We start from the raw sequence: 17,143 nt of genomic DNA, 5'->3' as shown, positions 1-17,143 counted from the left end.
CACTCAAATAACATATAGTATATAGATTCTCACTCAAAGAACATAGTCTTTAGATTCTTATTCAAAGAACAGAGTCTATAGATTCTCACTCAAAGAACGTAGTCTGTAGATTTATACTCAAAGAACACAGTCTATAGATTCTCACTCAAAGAACAAAGTCTGTAGATTCTCATTCAAAGAACTCACAGTAGACTTAAAGTCTAAATATATACCTAATATATGTATGCATATCAATTGTTCTTACTTTGTTAACCATCTTCTTTGTCACAATAACTACTCGTGATATACTTAGTGTTTACTTAGTCACAATAACTACTCGTGCTATATTTAGTGTTTACTTAGTCACATTAACTACTCGTGATATATTTAGTGTTTACTTAGTCACATTAACTACTCGTGATATATTTAATGTTTACTTGGTCATATTAACTACTCGTGATATATTTAGTGTTTACTTAGTCACAATAACTACTCGTGATATATTTAGTGTTTACTTAGTCACATTAACTACTCATGATATATTTAGTGTTTACTTAGTCATATTAACTTCTCGTGATATATTTAGTGTTTACCTAGTCGCATTAACTACTCATGATACCAGTATATGTAGTGTTTACTTAGTCATATTAACTACTCGTGATATCTTTAATGTTTACTTAGTCACATTAACTACTCGTGATATATTTAATGTTTACTTGGTCATATTAACTACTCGTGATATATTTAGTGTTTACTTAGTCACAATAACTACTCGTGATATATTTAGTGTTTACTTAGTCACATTAACTACTCGTGATATATTTAGTGTTTACTTAGTCATATTAACTTCTCGTGATATATTTAGTGTTTACCTAGTCGCATTAACTACTCATGATACCAGTATATGTAGTGTTTACTTAGTCATATTAACTTCTCGTGATATATTTAGTGTTTACCTAGTCACATTAACTACTCGTGATATATTTAGTGTTTACTTTGTCACATTAACTACTCGTGATATATTTAGTGTTTACTTTGTCACATTAACTACTCGTGATATATTTAGTGTTTACTTAGTCACATTAACTTCTCGTGATATATTTAGTGTTTATTTTGTCACATTAACTACTCGTGATATCTTTAGTGTTTACTTAGTCACATTAACTACTCGTGATATATTTAGTGTTAACTTAGTCACTCTAACTACTTGTGATATATTTAGTGTTTACTTCATCATATTAACTACTCGTGATATCTTTAGTGTTTACCTAGTCACATTAACTACTCGTGATATATTTAGTGTTTACTTAGTCACATTAACTACTCGTGATATCTTTAATGTTTACTTGGTCATATTAACTACTCGTGATATATTTAGTGTTTACTTAGTCATATTAACTACTCGTGATATATTTAGTGTTTACCTAGTCACATTAACTACTCGTGATATATTTAGTGTTTACTTAGTCACATTAACTACTCGTGATATACTTAGTGTTTACTTAGTCATATTAACTACTCGTGATATATTTAGTGTTTACTTAATCGCATTAACTACTCGTGATATATTTAGTGTGTACTTAATCGCATTAACTACTCGTGATATATTTAGTGTGTACTTAATCGCATTAACTACTCGTGATATATTTAGTGTTTACTCAGTCACGCTAACTACTCGTGCTATATTTTTAGTTTTTATTTAGTCACTCTAACTACTGGTAATATACTTCAACTAAAAATACAGTGAAGATTTCCAAAAGTCAATTAACTGTTGTAAATATTTCTTGTTGTGTATATATACTCTGCACCTTTTAGGGATTATAAATTTTATGTACATGTAGTATATTTGACGGTGTATTCTATGAGCATATTTCAGTGGTATTTTACTTACACATCTGAGCAGACAGATAGCCCGGAACAAACCGCCCAAGCATCCCAACAAACCTGTTAAAAGAAAGATATCTCACTGTCATCATTGCGCAAAGATTCGTTAGAATATTGTTTATTCCACATATATATCGGGTTACATTTCCATTGTACGATTTATACAGCTAATAAAATGTAAAATAACAGTCTATAAAAAGCAAAATATTGTACATCCATATACGACTATCTTCTCGGTAGATACTAGACCCCCAGCTTTTGTTCCAGCCTGTTTGGTGTGATATCGAGGGTAGCATTATATATAAAGTGTTGGCCATTTTTGCTCACCACTTTTTTGATTGATTGATTATTTTTACGTCTCGTCGAGAATTTTTCATCATATTGAGACATCACCAGTTGTAGGTGAAGTACCACAAATTTTGACCTATGCATAGCGCTAAATCCGTAGCAGTGAGGGGTCTTTAACGTGCCAACGCCTGACGCGACACGTGACCTCCGTTTTTAAGGTCATATCCGAAAGACCCGGGATTCTCTCTTCTAAATGCCGAGCGTTTGACGTCTTAGGTTTGACACGGTCATGGCACGAGCAGGGCTCGAACTCATGACTTCCCGGTTACGAAGCGAACGTTCTACCACTGAGCTACTGCGAAAAAAAAGATGGTTGAGCAATGTCCACACATAATGCATGAAATTGTTTTGCTTTAGTTCTTAAAACTTTATTAATAGTGGTCTGCATGCGCTTATGCATTTGTGAAACACATAAGCACATATATAACCGTATGTATAACCGTTTCATTAGTGTTCTACAATGACTGAATACGTTCAGCGGTTGACAAACACATGTAATGGCTTAACCTTTTTTCTGGAACACAGAAATATTACGTCACACACATCAAAACACACGAAGGTCACACGGTACACAAAATTCACAATAAGTGATACGCGTGGGCAATTCTAATGGACAATTTCAGAGACAAGTTTTAAAGGATTATATCAAGAATAGTATTGCAATTCCCTATACTTACCTGTTTTCTCTGTTGTTTACGCGTGGGTAATTCTAGTGGACTATTTCAGAGACAATTTGTCATGCTATTATCGCAATTACCTGTACTTACCTGTTTGCATGACTCACAGTCGCATCAAATTTAGATATGGTACAATTCACCAAGCAGACCAATTATGGTTGTCGGCATTATTATCGGGGGATATATAGAGGTAATTTGACCTTTTGGTACCCGAAAACGGGTGGCGATAGGCCAGTATGACGTTATATGTCAGGTTTTTTGGCCGTATGAGGGGATGACGATAAGATGGGTGGTGATATACTGAGATGACACTGTAGTTAGTGATCGCTATCCAACGAGCAAGAAGTTCACAAGGAGATAATTTTGATTTGGTGCCGTGTAACAGGATATTAACGGTAAACCGACGAGATAACTAATCTGCAGTATATAGGAAAATCAAACAATCGGTGTTCTGTACAAATTTACGTAGAAATGTTAAATTCAATGAAATCGATGTTGTTGAAAACTACGATCGAATGTACAACAGCCTTGGGTACAAGAGTTTAGCTTTCGATGAAAGCTAAAGAGTCGGCTATTGGCTTTTATTATTAAACTATTTAAACTTATAACGCGAGACTTTTATAAAGATCTTTTTCTTTTCTTTTTTCTTTTATTTTAATTTTGTACGACGTATACCAGTATATTTGTCACTTTCAGTAGGTGGTTAGACTTCCATGGGTTGTCTTAATTTCTCCCAGAATTTCTGGTTGTATATCTGAGCATGTTCAGTTTTAGAAAATTTCTCAGTGTATAATTAATAATCAATAGCCAATAGATATATAATTTATTGTCAATCCGACATAGTTAATAAATATAAGGAACGTATCAAGCCATCCGGGGCTCTTACTTGGGGTTCAGTATGACTCTGTGTCGATACACATCCAATAACAAAAGAGATGACGATCAATGACACAGTTTCGTAATTTTAATAAAAACTAGACACAGAGGAGTGCTTTTTTTACTGAATATAATTGCTGCAACAACTTACCTGTGGCTGCGATAACGAGGCCCAGAAACAGAATGATGTACAGGAAAACCTGAGACAGAGCATTTACAATACTTTATAGTCGTACATCTATCTCTCAACATTTACAATACGTTATAATCATAAATCTATATTCCAGCCTTTACAATACGTTATAATCATACATCTATATTCCAACATTTCAATACTTTATAGTCGTACATCTATATTCCAACATTTACAATACCTGAATACGTCATAGTCATAGAGAACATTTACTATACGTCACAGTCATACAGAACATTTACTATACGTCATAGTCATACAGAACATTTACTATACGTCATAGTCATAGAGAACATTTACTATACGTCATAGTCATAGAGAACATTTACTACACGTCATAGTCATACAGAACATTTACTATACGTCATAGTCATACAGAACATTTACTATACGTCATAGTCATACAGAACATTTACTATACGTCATAGTCATACAGAACATTTACTATACGTCATAGTCATACAGAACATTTACTATACGTCATAGTCATACAGAACATTTACTATACGTCATAGTCATAGAGAACATTTACTATACGTCATAGTCATACAGAACATTTACTATACGTCATAGTCATACAGAACATTTACTATACGTCATAGTCATACAGAACATTTACTATACGTCGTAGTCATACAGAACATTTACTATACGTCATAGTCATGGAGAACATTTACTATACGTCATAGTCATAGAGAACATTTACTATACGTCATAGTCATAGAGAATATTTACTATACGTCATAGAGAATATTTACTATACGTCATAGTCATAGAGAAAAACATTTACTATACGTCATAGTCATGGAGAACATTTACTATACATCATAGTCATAGAGAACATTTACTATACGTCATAGTCATAGAGAACATTTACTATACGTAATAGAGAATATTTCCTATACGTCATAGTCATAGAGAAAAACATTTACTATACGTCATAGTCATAGAGAACATTTACTATACGTCATAGTCATACAGAACATTTACTATTGTCATAGTCATAGAGAACATTTACTATACGTCATAGTCATAGAGAACATTTACTATACGTCATAGTCATAGAGAACGTTTACTATTGTCATAGTCATAGAGAACATTTACTATACGTCATAGTCATAGAGAACATTTGCTTTACGTCATAGTCATAGAGAACATTTGCTATACGTCAGTAATAGAGAATACAAAACATTTATTATACGTCGTAGTCATATAGAATACAGAACTTTTACAATGTTAGTTATTGGGTTTTGCCTCGCTGTATATCACCGTGTGCAGCTGTGACTTTTGGGGAGTCGCTAAAAAGAAGAGGGGTCGCTTTCAACACGAGGGGAGTCGATAATCTCCGGTTGGAATTCGGGCGTAGGGTAGGTCACAGTTTTTTCTTGCATTTATAATCATTATATGTACACACAGAACAGTATAATACTGATAGCTAAGGTACATCTACCTGTATATTGCCTTGATTAATCTTTTAGTTTGTTCAAACACATTGGTTCTGTTTGCAGAATAGAAAATTTTCGCTGTGTCGTTGACATAAACTTTGTACTGATCATTAAGTACCAAAACTTGATGGTAAATTTGCCAATAAAAATGTGCAAACAGAAGAGTGTGCCATAGTCATGTCGTTACTATTAATAGATTTTTGCAGGAATTTCATTCACTGTGTACAATTAAAACTCTAGCATACCATTTATTAATGAAAAAGTTGTCTTTTCCATAAATAATCAATTATCTATATTTATGAAATATTGTTATGGGCAATAACTCATGTGCTGGTATTTTCTTTAAATTATATCTCTATCGCACGATGATATCCACTATTGATTTACATATATTTATAAAGTAGCATTTCTTAAAACTGTTAACATTAAAATATCATTTTAATCAGTTTTTATCTACTTTTTATCATGCTGTTAATGAAAAATTTGCAATTTTCTGATATTGATATCTACTTCTACGTCTGACATCTTTAAAAAGGTTATTGGTTAAATTAAACTATATTAAATGGAAATTAGTACAGTTTTCTAGTTTGAACCTATATGAGACAAAGTCACATGAAGGTGGAGCTACCTTATATATAAGCTAACGAAACTTTCATAATGGTAAAAGACAATCCAGATTGCCAATCCTGGAAGTGTTGCCACGTATTGGTGACACTAAATGTTGCTGCTATAACCTCTATTTGATATTAGTTATACAGTTCTCACGAACGTATATCATATCAAATACCAGACCATTTACGAAAATATGACGGTTGAAATAAAATGTCTAAATTGAGAAATACTCACAAATGCCACCGACAGGAACTCTGTGCCACTAGGGAGGGACGATAAAGTCCAGGACACAAATCCCACGATCCCGATCCCGACAGCCTAAAATGTCAAAATCAACAACGTCCAAATTAACAACCCGCATACCAAATGTGTTATGTATGGGCCACATGTCGATCGCACGATCTCTCGTCTAATGTTCATCTAACTTATTTTCTGTTCTTTCCATCTCTCGTCTAATGTTCATCTAACTTATTTTCCGTTCTTTCCACCTCTAGTCTAATGTTCATCTAACTTATTTTCCGTTCTTTCCACCTCTAATCTAATGTTCATCTAACTTATTTTCCGTTCTTTCCATCTCTCGTCTAATGTTCATCTAACTTATTTTCCGTTCTTTCCACCTCTCGTATAATGTTCACCTAACTTATTTTCCGTTCTTTCCATCTCTCGTCTAATGTTCACCTAACTTATTTTCCATTCTCTGAATCTATCGTCTAGTGTTCATTTAACTTATTTTCTGTCATCTCACTCTAGTGTATATCTACATTTTTTCTGTTCTTTAGCATTCGTTCATGTTTTCTGCATCGTATGCTGCTGCTCTTCATTTTTGAAAATGCATGAGAGGACGAACAGCGACGCTTTACATGTAGCAATATTCCATTGTCATCTGCATATGGTGTTTATATCTCTCAACCGATTCGATACGCAAGAGCTTGTTCTGCGTATAGTCAGTTTTTAAATCGAGGCAAGCTACTGACAAACAAGTTGATGGTGCAGGGGTTTCAAGAGTCTCGATTGAAGTCAGCATTTTGCAAATTCAATGGTCGTTATAACGATCTAGTTCGTCAATACAACTAATCATTGGGTCAAATGCTGTCTGACGTGTTTCATACCGATTGTTAGGCCGTTCTTGGTACACTGATTTTGACTACGGATAACTCCTTGTACCTGATCAGGATATAGGGCTCACGGCGGGTGTGACCGGTCGACAGGACATGCTTACTCCTCCTAGGCATCTGACCCCACCCCTGTTGTGTCCAGGGGCCCGTGTTTGCCCAACTTTCTATTTTGTATTGCTTATAGGAGTTATGAGATTGATCACTGTTCGTTATCTTCGCCTTTCACCAGTATAATTTATGAAGCGCGTTAGCGTTGCTTTTTATACCTTAATGTATTTTCAAAAATGAAAATTATTTTCGTATTTATATTTATTTCTTCTGAAAGCCCCGGCCATTAAAATAGTTGTACTATATTCATCAAGATTCATACGCACATTGTTCACATTCATGGGGAAATGGCTATCATTTTAATTGGTAAATATATCGAAAGCGAAAACATTGGAAATGTAAATATTCACTGATGAAAGCTGGATAACTCGAGTAGTCAAGAATTGAAACTATTCTGCATCATACCTAAAAGCAAAATGCGACCTTGACCTGCTGCAACTCATAGTTATATACTTACACGCAAAAGCTGTGAACTTCTTAAAAACCAGAGGCAAATAAAAATGTGAATCTGCGTATATTCTCATGATATAACTATATCAAAAAATGTACATGGAAACTAACATTGTTCACCTCGTCTAAGGGTCACAACTCTGTCAAAAGTTATCCGACCGGAGACATATAATTCAAAATGTCTGACTGAAACAATGGGCGGAAACTTCCTATGAATTGTTTGAAATTCTTTTCAGTCCAAGAGGCAAAACTCTTTCAAAATTATTCAACCGGAGTCAAATAAGAGCTTAACCTGGCTATTCTCGTGGTGTATAGATCTATATACCAAATTTCAAATGAACAAATGTACATCTCTAGCAAAGACAATGAACAGAAAGTGCATTATGACGGGCGGAGAAGGTAACACTATATGCTCCAGCCATTTCGTGGCGGGGGTATAAAAGAACACCTCTTGTTGTTTTTTTTCTTTGTGTCAAAGTTTGGAAATGAAGTGGTTTAGGAGAATACCTGTGTAATGATGTCCACATGACCCAGTCTGACGCTGTACAAACATTACATGTATGCTATTTGTTCGATTAATCATTCGCCGCAATGTCATTTCCCGCGACTCCTGGTCAATCAATTTACAACAGCGTATTTGTAAAATACAGACACAAGTAAAAGATATGCTCGCCCTGGAGCTGGGGTACTTTAAATTAAATACCTACAACATCCCATATTTATGCAACATTATAGATGAATCTTTTAAACCGTTTAGTCATACATCTGACAACTTTCAATGCAATCGCAATCAGGGGAAATTAGCATATTAAATTATCGTCCTATTTCTAAAATCCCAGAGCTGTTCACGACGCCACATGGACTATGATTTTTCTTATATTTCCCAGTGATATCTAAAGATGGTAAAACAACAAAATGTGATTTCATATACTCTAGAGAATGAGATATGCTTGTTCTGCAGGAAAATTAGATTATGGCTATTTTCATGGAAACACACCGACATGGGGACCATATGCACGCATGACAGCGGATAGTTCGTGCACTTTTAATTGAGGATGTGTACATACGAACAAATTAAATGCACAAAAAAATCTGAACTAACATAACGATTTCATATAGTACGATTTCGAAGAGAGAGAGAGAGAGAGAGAGAGAGAGAGAGAGAGAGAGAGAGAGAGAGAGAGAGAGAGAGAGAGTTGCAATAAATGTGAACTCTTGATCCACGAATTAAGAAATAAGTGTTTACGTGGCTCTCCCTCCGGTCGAGGTTTTTAGGCTATATTTAAAGATCGAGGTTATCCTGTACCATCCACAAAACAAGAACAGAACTATACAGTCGAGCGTTTCCCTGTACAACTGCGAATACTAGGTAACCTCGTGACGTCATAGCAGCTTCCGAACCGGAATAGAATATACTTCTTTTTTGATAACGGAAAAAGTAAGATATTTTGAAAAATATTTCTAGAATTTAGTTTGATGTTGACGGATTATATCAACTGCTCTGCTCTTGATGCACAGTCCAACCAAACTACACACACACACACACACACACACACACACACACACGGAAAAAGCTCAACTTCTTTATTTACTCGTGTATTGATCTCGGAATGCAGACGATTGCTTTTTTGTTCTGTCAAATATCCTTCAGTCATTTATATATTTGTTTCTAGCATACATTGATTCATTTTTAGGATAGTGAAATAAAATTATCAGGTATCGATTTTATTGTTGTATCAGCAAAACACGAAGTGTAAAAACACGGATCGCGGAAAAGTCATCAAAAGGGATACGATTAACAGCTGTATAAAAAAAAAAAAAACAGAAAAAAGGAAAAAAAAAAAAAAAAACCAAGCAGGAAAATATGAAATATGCAGTTCCAAAATATATTCAAATCACTAGCGCTTTCTGGATTTTTCAATATTTGTATTCGCCTGAGGATGGATGTTAATTGAAATCCAGAAAGCGCTAGTGATTTGAATATATTTTGGAACTGCATATTTTCCTGCTTTTTTATTTAATTACTTTTACTGTGTGATATCAACTCTTTCTATTTGGATTATATATGTATATATATATATATTAAAAGAAATAGAATAAACAGTACACAAAGTTAAAAATTTAACGCAAGCGCTTTCATTTTATAATCCTCAGGCGTTACATTTTAAAACTATTTTAAAATGTAACGCCTGAGGATTATAAAATGAAAGCGCTTGCGTTAAATTTTTAACTTTGTGTACTGTTAAAAATTTAACGCAAGCGCTTTCATTTTATAATCCTCAGGCGTTACATTTTAAAACTATTTTAAAATGTAACGCCTGAGGATTATAAAATGAAAGCGCTTGCGTTAAATTTTTAACTTTGTGTACTGTTTATTCTATTTCTTTTAATATTTTATACCGGACACTGTGATTTTTTTAAAAAACACAATTTGGATATATATATATATATATATATATATATATATATATATATATATATATATATATATATATTAAAAGAAATAGAATAAACAGTACACAAAGTTAAAAATTTAACGCAAGCGCTTTCACAATGTCAAAAATTTAACGCAAGCGCTTTTTACTGTTTATTCTATTTCTTTTAATATTTTATACCGGACACTGTGATTTTTTTTAAAAAACACAATTTGGATATATATATATATATATATATGTGTGTGTGTGTGTGTGTGTGTGTGTGTGTGTGTGTGTGTGTGTGTGTGTGTGTGTGTGTGTGTGTATATGTGTGTGTGTGTATATATATATATATATATATATATATATATATATTCTTGTGGAAGTTTAATATATGTCACTGTTCTGGTAATCTATTGATTAAACGGAATATATTGGAGAATAATGGACGCGGCATTTCTTTGATGTCTGCAATAACCGTGGTAGAATAAACAGTAAATTATAAATGTCTAAATTTACGCTCGGTGATAAAGGATTTATGTGTAGGTGTCTCTTCCCTTTGTGACAAAGGGTTATGCACCTTGATATTTTTAATTCGTTAGGACACTATTTTTAACTGTAAAGTTGTTTTCTATAATAAAGGAATACTTCAAAGAAAGCTTTGCGTGTGCCTGTGGAATGCCAGAGAGGACGAAATCGATTTATTCATATAATGCAATTAATAAATTTGTTGAATATTGCATAGTATCTCATCTCGCATTAGTGCATCTCTTTGAACTGCACTAATGAAACATGTCCCTAATCTTAATTCCGAATTACGTCAAAAGATCGAAATAATACCAAATCTCTGACAATATTACATATATACCATCGAGTGGCGCGGTCTGTTAAATTTTAAATGGGGGGGGGGGGTAACTATTTGCGGAACATTGAAATTAAAATCATGTAGATCATTTTCAAACTTATGTACAATATACATGTATATATGAAAAACATTAGTAACTTTAAACGTGTCCGACAATTTTCATACAATAAAACGTCAGGGAAAACAAACAGTGGGAAAGAATATCGAGTTTTTGTTCAACAAATTAAAAACGAAATTTTTCAACTTACCCAGAAAATAACATTCAGAAATAGGAAAGAAAACTGCAACGATCCCAGTCGCTTCATATTGTTCTCAACCATTTTTTTTAAAAATGTGTAGGTGTGGTGTAGATCAGCATAATTGTCATAGCTCTAGGCGTTAATATAGGCAATTACTGGTGGATATACATGTATATATTTGTAAACTTGGAGATTTGAAAAATTTAATCCAATTGTGTGGCGATGGAGTCACGGGTTTATTTTTAAAAGGCAATACAAATAAAGGGCAATGTACGACAGAAACATTAACAGATGATTCCCCAGATAAAATATGAGTGTGAAGGGGGGGGGGCGAATATGGGAGGAGACGAATATAGTTTATTTGAAGTAAATCAAATGTATGAAAAATATCACATGAAAAATACACTGCCATATGGTAACAATAAAAAAATATACACTGTCATATGGTAACAATAAAAAAAAATTACATGTCATATGGTAACAATAAAAAATACACTGTCATGTGGTAACCGGGGATCAATAAAGGAACAGAAATTAATTAACATTGTTCTTTCTGTAACAATTTGTCCTTCATAAATCACTCTATATTAGCTTCAGTTGGAAGTTGGGAACCTGATCTGAAATATAAAAATTAACCTTTTGATTACTTATATCGATTTTAAAAAAATATAATAAACCAATCGATAGACAAGAAAATAATAAACCCAAGAGAATTACAATGACCCGCTCACTCGTCAGGCGGTGAGCCTGGTAAGACAATGCTACGTCATCACTAGGACATCTATATATTAAAAAAAACCTACGATGTTGTGATGAAGCAATGCCAGACCCAGCAGAGGATACATCAGCTGCAGATCGATAGGTGATCTAGATCGATGTCAGTTAATTTCGTCCCTGACTCAGAGGAACATTCCGTTCCACAAGACACTAAAGCTTGCAGTTTCGGAAGGTCCAGTTGTGTATAACGTTACCTAGGAAACTGGAACGTCCCAAAGCATGGTCCTGCTGCAGGCCGAGGTAAGAATCTTTTTGATATTTCATCAGATGGAACGATTCATCTTATATTTGATATATCTCTGCGTCATCTTTCTTCTTTAATCCATCTATAATCCACAATCTTTTCGAAGTATGACGCAGTCAGCAATAAGAATTTCAATGAATGTAAACAATGTTGTCAGTGAGCATTAAATATTAAACTGTGTCGTAAAAGTTCATTCATGCGTTTCATCAGCAGCATTTATCAACACAAACAGATCAATATTCATGTACCAACCACGAATGTTGAGAGCCTTTTGCTAAGAATACTATTTTCAGTACGAAATTCTAATTAAGTATTGTAAAGGAAAATCCCTCATCTGGTGGTTATGGCGTATCAATTTAAATGATTCCCTGTGGCCTCATTATTTTCTGCCGCATCATCTTGAACATTAAATGTTGAACATTTTCAGATCGCATCAAATCACATGATGATTAATGCACCAACAGCCGAGCCGGAGATCACATACTCCCCTGCACTGAAACCCGCCAAAGCGAAGGTGAGAACAAATTCAACCCGATGAGAATTAGGGATTTGGGACAGAGGGATCAAACTTTTCAAAATTGCAAGATATGGGTAATAGCATTTAGATGGAAGGGATTTAAACATTTACCTAAAGTTATAAAAATTACAATTTTAATGTGAAATCATGATGAAACAATTATAACCTCTGTGGGACTCCAACACGCAATCTACAAATTGACGCTCTAACCCACTGAGCAAACAAGGCACTAGTGATATGAATTAAAAGGGACATACGAGGGCGAGTCAATAAGTAACCAGCCTATCCCATTTTTGATTGAGTGAGACGGTCACGATTTTCATGCCTTGTTTGAATACATGTTTTATACCTGAGTACAAAATTTCACGCGTGTCAAGTAATTTTTTAATAAGATATTGAATGTCAAACATGGCTAGTGATGCAAAGGCATGCTTTTCATCTAGAGTTGAGCACCGTGCTATAATTCGGTACTTATATTTAAAAGGTAAAACAAGCAATGAAAGCACGGCGAGATAGCCGATATTTGTGGGTCTTCTGCTCAGGTTAAATTCTGGGTAGGGGAATTCAAACGCGGTAGAACGTCTTTAGAAGATGAAGCCAGGTCTGGACGCCCACTGGATGCCGCCGACGAAGAAATGTGTAAGAAAGTTCGGGATCTGGTATACTCTGATAGGCGAATTCTGGTGGAAGAAATAGCGCAAGCATTAGACATTTCACATGGTAGCGTTTCAGCAATCTAACATGGTCGTTTAGGTATGCGAAAGCTAACAGCCCGTTGGGTCCCAAAATCCCTTAGCGATAAGCAAATGTCAACCAGAGCATCAGTATGAAAGGTGAAGATAACGAACAGTGATCAATCTCATAACTCCTATAAGCAATACAAAGTAGATAGTTGAGCAAACACGGACCCCTGGACACACCAGGGGTGGGATCAGGTGCCTAGAAGGAGTAAGCATCCCCTGTCGACCGGTCACACCCGCCGTGAGTCCTATATCCTGATCAGGTACACGGAGTTATCCGTAGTCAAAATCAGTGTGCCAAGAACGGCCTAACAATGGGTATGAAATATGCCAGACAGTATTTGACCTAATGATAGGTTGTATTGACAAACTAGATCGTTATAACGACCATATAGAACTTGCGAAATGCTGACTTCAATCGAGACTCTTGAAACCCCTGCACCATCAACTTGTTCGTCAGTAGCTTGCCTCGATTTAAAAACTGACTATACGCAGAACAAGCTCTTGCGTATCAAATCAGTTGAGAGATATAAACACCATATACAGGTGATAATGGAATATTGCTACATAAATATGGGAAGTTGACGATGGAGAAGCTGAAATAATTCCGTTTGTCATACAGTTGAGTTGTCAGTTTGCCGTTAATGTCTATACTTTCAATAAAATATCTAAGTATGAAGCAGAAGTGGACGACTCTATGGTATCTTTTATTTTAAGCTCACATGGATATATCGAATCGACATATGAATGAAAGTTATCATTTTCAATTTTGTTTAAGAAGCAACTGTCTATGATGTCAAAAACTCTAGTCTTTAATTTATCGTGAGGAATGGTCGTGTATAGTGTTGAAAAGTCATAGGTTTTGATGTTATTGATTTGGGAAAAGTTTTGCGATTTCAAGTTTACTAAAAGTTCTTTAGAATTTTTTAGAATCCACATTTGATTAACACCACTTCTGGCATATGTAGTCGCACAGCAAGTTTGAAGTTTCTCCTTCACAGCTGTTAATATTTTCGTGAGGAGCAAAGATAGGGGCTTGGTAGAGCACTTACTGGATCCAGCAATGTATCTTTATTTGTAAGGGTTTTTATGTAGTTTAGGAATCCAGTATAGGTACGGTAACTCATATTCATTCGACCCATTGACTGGGATCATATTAAATGTGTCTAAAATTGATGCATGGTTTTGAAGAATTTCATCTCTTGAAAGGGCAGTTGGAGTATAAGTACGATTACAAAAAGTGGAATTAATGCCAAGTTCGTTTGAAATACAGTTGTAATAATGAGCCTTACAGACAAAGACAACGTTGTTACTAGCTTTGTCAGCTGGAACCAAAACATATTCCTCATGTAAACTATCTAATTCTTTTATCACTTCTGGTTTACTAAACACAGAAGGATAGATGGTACGTACTTTTGTTTTAATATGTCTAATGCGGGATTTTAATATTCCTCTTTTGCTTGATTTCTGATTGTTTAATCTATAATGCATGTATAAAGATGGATAGAGAAAATACGATGATAAATTGCATTGTATAGGGGACGTTAGAAATTAAAATATTCTAGGTGGGAGTCAATGCTATCAAAACTCAGGTATACTGGGGCTTTCCTTGAGATCTGAAGACTGCTGGTCATCATTAGCCATGATTGTTATCAAAACATCTTTCTCAGGTAGCTGTAGACCACGGTCTTTGCAAACGTCAATCAACCTAAGCTCTATTGTTAAAAGTTTGATTGACCAGTGGCTTATCATTGATCGCGACACAGTTAAAATTTGGGGGCGTTAACTTAAAGTTGGGTCTTTAACCCATTCTGACAATGTATCAAGTTCTTCTTTTTCATATTTTGCCCATCGTCTGCTATAATCTTCAACATAATTCATAATAGAGATGAAGTTCTGTCGCCAATTAAAAGACCGAGGTTCTCTGTATTTAGAACCTTTTAGAATAAGTGATTTGGGGTCCTCATTTTCAACTATATCAACATCACCAGTAATGACATGTCCAGCTGGACTATAGTTGAAAGAAGACGAAGAACAAGAACACGTAGGTGGATTAAGTGTAAGATGGTCTATATCTAGGCACTGCAAAGTTTGTTTATAATTAAAAAGTTTGGATGCAATAGGAGAAGTATAGCTGTAGGAAATACAGGGTGTAGACTTGAACTTGAAATAAGTTGGAATACACGACTGAACCCTTTTATGACAAAGAATGTTGCTTATGTTGACGGCATCTATTCCTTTGTTTGTAAATTTGAGCTTAAGGAACTGGCGGCATGATCTGGAAGGAATATCGTCCATGACCCGTGCTGATTTAAAGAGCCTGTGATAGGTTGCCTATGTTGCATCCATAATCATAGAGTTCAGTCTATATTCAGGTGTTGAAAAATCCAAGTATAGACTAGATGTACCTTCTTCAAATAACGTATGTAAAACTCTCAATGGAATAGAGTAAAGTTTTGTACGAATATGATGTGGACCTAATTATCTGTTGACATAAGGCAAAAGTGAATCGAACGTGACATCAATATGCAACGCCTTAAAGCGTTTTAGGTCAAAAGATGATTTTCTTTTACGTCTGGTGACTGTAGATGAGACTTGGGTTCATTAATATGAGCCAGAGAATAAAGCTCAGAGTCGTCAAAAGGTAGGACCTGGGTTCCCGAGGCCAAAGAAGTCCAAGACGCAACCATCTGCTGGCAAGGTGATGGCCACAGTATTTTGGGACGCAAAAGGCGTTATTATGTTGGACTTTTTACCCAAGAGAAGTACAATAACTGGAGTGTACTATGCAAACTTGCTAGAGCAGCTGAGAACCGCCATCCGTGAAAAACGTTGAGGTAAACTCTATAAGGGTGTTTTGCTGCAATAGGACAACCCGAGAGTCCACAATTGTAAAATTGCAATGGGTGCTGTAGAGCGAAACGGGTATAAATTAATACTACATCCTGCCTATTCGCCTGACCTAGCTCCTACCGACTTCTTCCTATTCCCAAGCTTAAAAAAGGATATCCATGGACTTCATTTTCGGTCTGACGAAGAAGTTGAGGAGTTGAGGAGTGGGTCAATGGAAAGGACCCTGACTTTTTCAGTTCTGGGCTGATGGCACTTGAACACCGTTGGTCTAAGTGCATCACACTATCTTCTAGAGGGCAATTACATCGAAAAAGAAGAGGTGGATCTCAACCGGAAATAAGTTAGACTGGTTACTTATTGACTCGCCCTCGTAGAATGTATAATTTCTGATTTTATTTTGGTGCTTCCGTTCGAAATATTATGACTTGAAAGAGGCTTGGTCACGATTTGAGATGAAATTTTTTTTAAATTATCTTTTTCCATTTTCAGTTATGTTTACAATGCTTATATGTTAACAATGCTTAACTAAGGTATTTCTAATGGTCAGCAAAAATTTGAATGTCGGTTGTCGAGTTACACGAGATACAGAGCTCACAATTCTTTGTCATATGTAAACAAGGCTCGTGTCGAAAAAAGATAAACATAAACCCCAAATTTACATGTATAGGCCCTAAACTTTAAGAATCTTTTTAAAATCGTTATCCTTCTACTAACTATAATTTTGCTTACTATAGCAACTAATATGAATTCACAACATTATATCTTCGTCCTGAACATCTTCGCTAGCCAAGGGTTTTCGGTCCACGG

General features: G+C 34.9%; 2 protein-coding genes across 15 annotated transcripts in view; one reads left to right on the top strand and one right to left on the bottom strand.

Moving 5' to 3' along the window:
- Positions 1–12,047, bottom strand: part of LOC125672006 (uncharacterized) — a 23,260-nt gene extending 11,213 nt beyond the window's left edge. The window contains exons 1-4 of the mRNA XM_048908053.2: positions 11,215–12,047; positions 6,249–6,332; positions 3,916–3,964; positions 1,871–1,923 (exon numbers count right to left, since the gene is read on the bottom strand). Of these exons, the coding sequence (XP_048764010.1) occupies positions 1,871–1,923; positions 3,916–3,964; positions 6,249–6,332; positions 11,215–11,286 (258 nt within the window). The 5' untranslated portion in view covers positions 11,287–12,047. The remainder of the gene's footprint in view (positions 1–1,870; positions 1,924–3,915; positions 3,965–6,248; positions 6,333–11,214) is intronic.
- Positions 12,048–12,084: 37 nt separating this feature from the next.
- LOC125672004 (protein 4.1-like) overlaps positions 12,085–17,143 on the top strand; it is a 50,849-nt gene continuing 45,790 nt past the window's right edge. For 13 of the 14 annotated variants that reach the window (XM_056162483.1, XM_056162479.1, XM_056162476.1 and 10 more), the window contains exons 1-2: positions 12,107–12,222; positions 12,654–12,740. In XM_056162483.1, coding sequence (XP_056018458.1) covers positions 12,202–12,222; positions 12,654–12,740 — 108 coding nt within the window. In that variant the 5' untranslated portion in view covers positions 12,107–12,201. Of the gene's footprint in view, positions 12,223–12,653; positions 12,741–17,143 lie in introns of all 14 variants that reach the window. The other variant, XM_056162480.1, reaches the window with a different exon arrangement.

Source organism: Ostrea edulis, chromosome 4 (assembly GCF_947568905.1).
Source record: "Ostrea edulis chromosome 4, xbOstEdul1.1, whole genome shotgun sequence".
In the NCBI taxonomy this organism is placed as follows: domain Eukaryota; kingdom Metazoa; phylum Mollusca; class Bivalvia; order Ostreida; family Ostreidae; genus Ostrea; species Ostrea edulis.
Note: the sequence above shows the minus strand (reverse complement) of the source record. Positions and strands in the feature narration are given on the sequence as shown.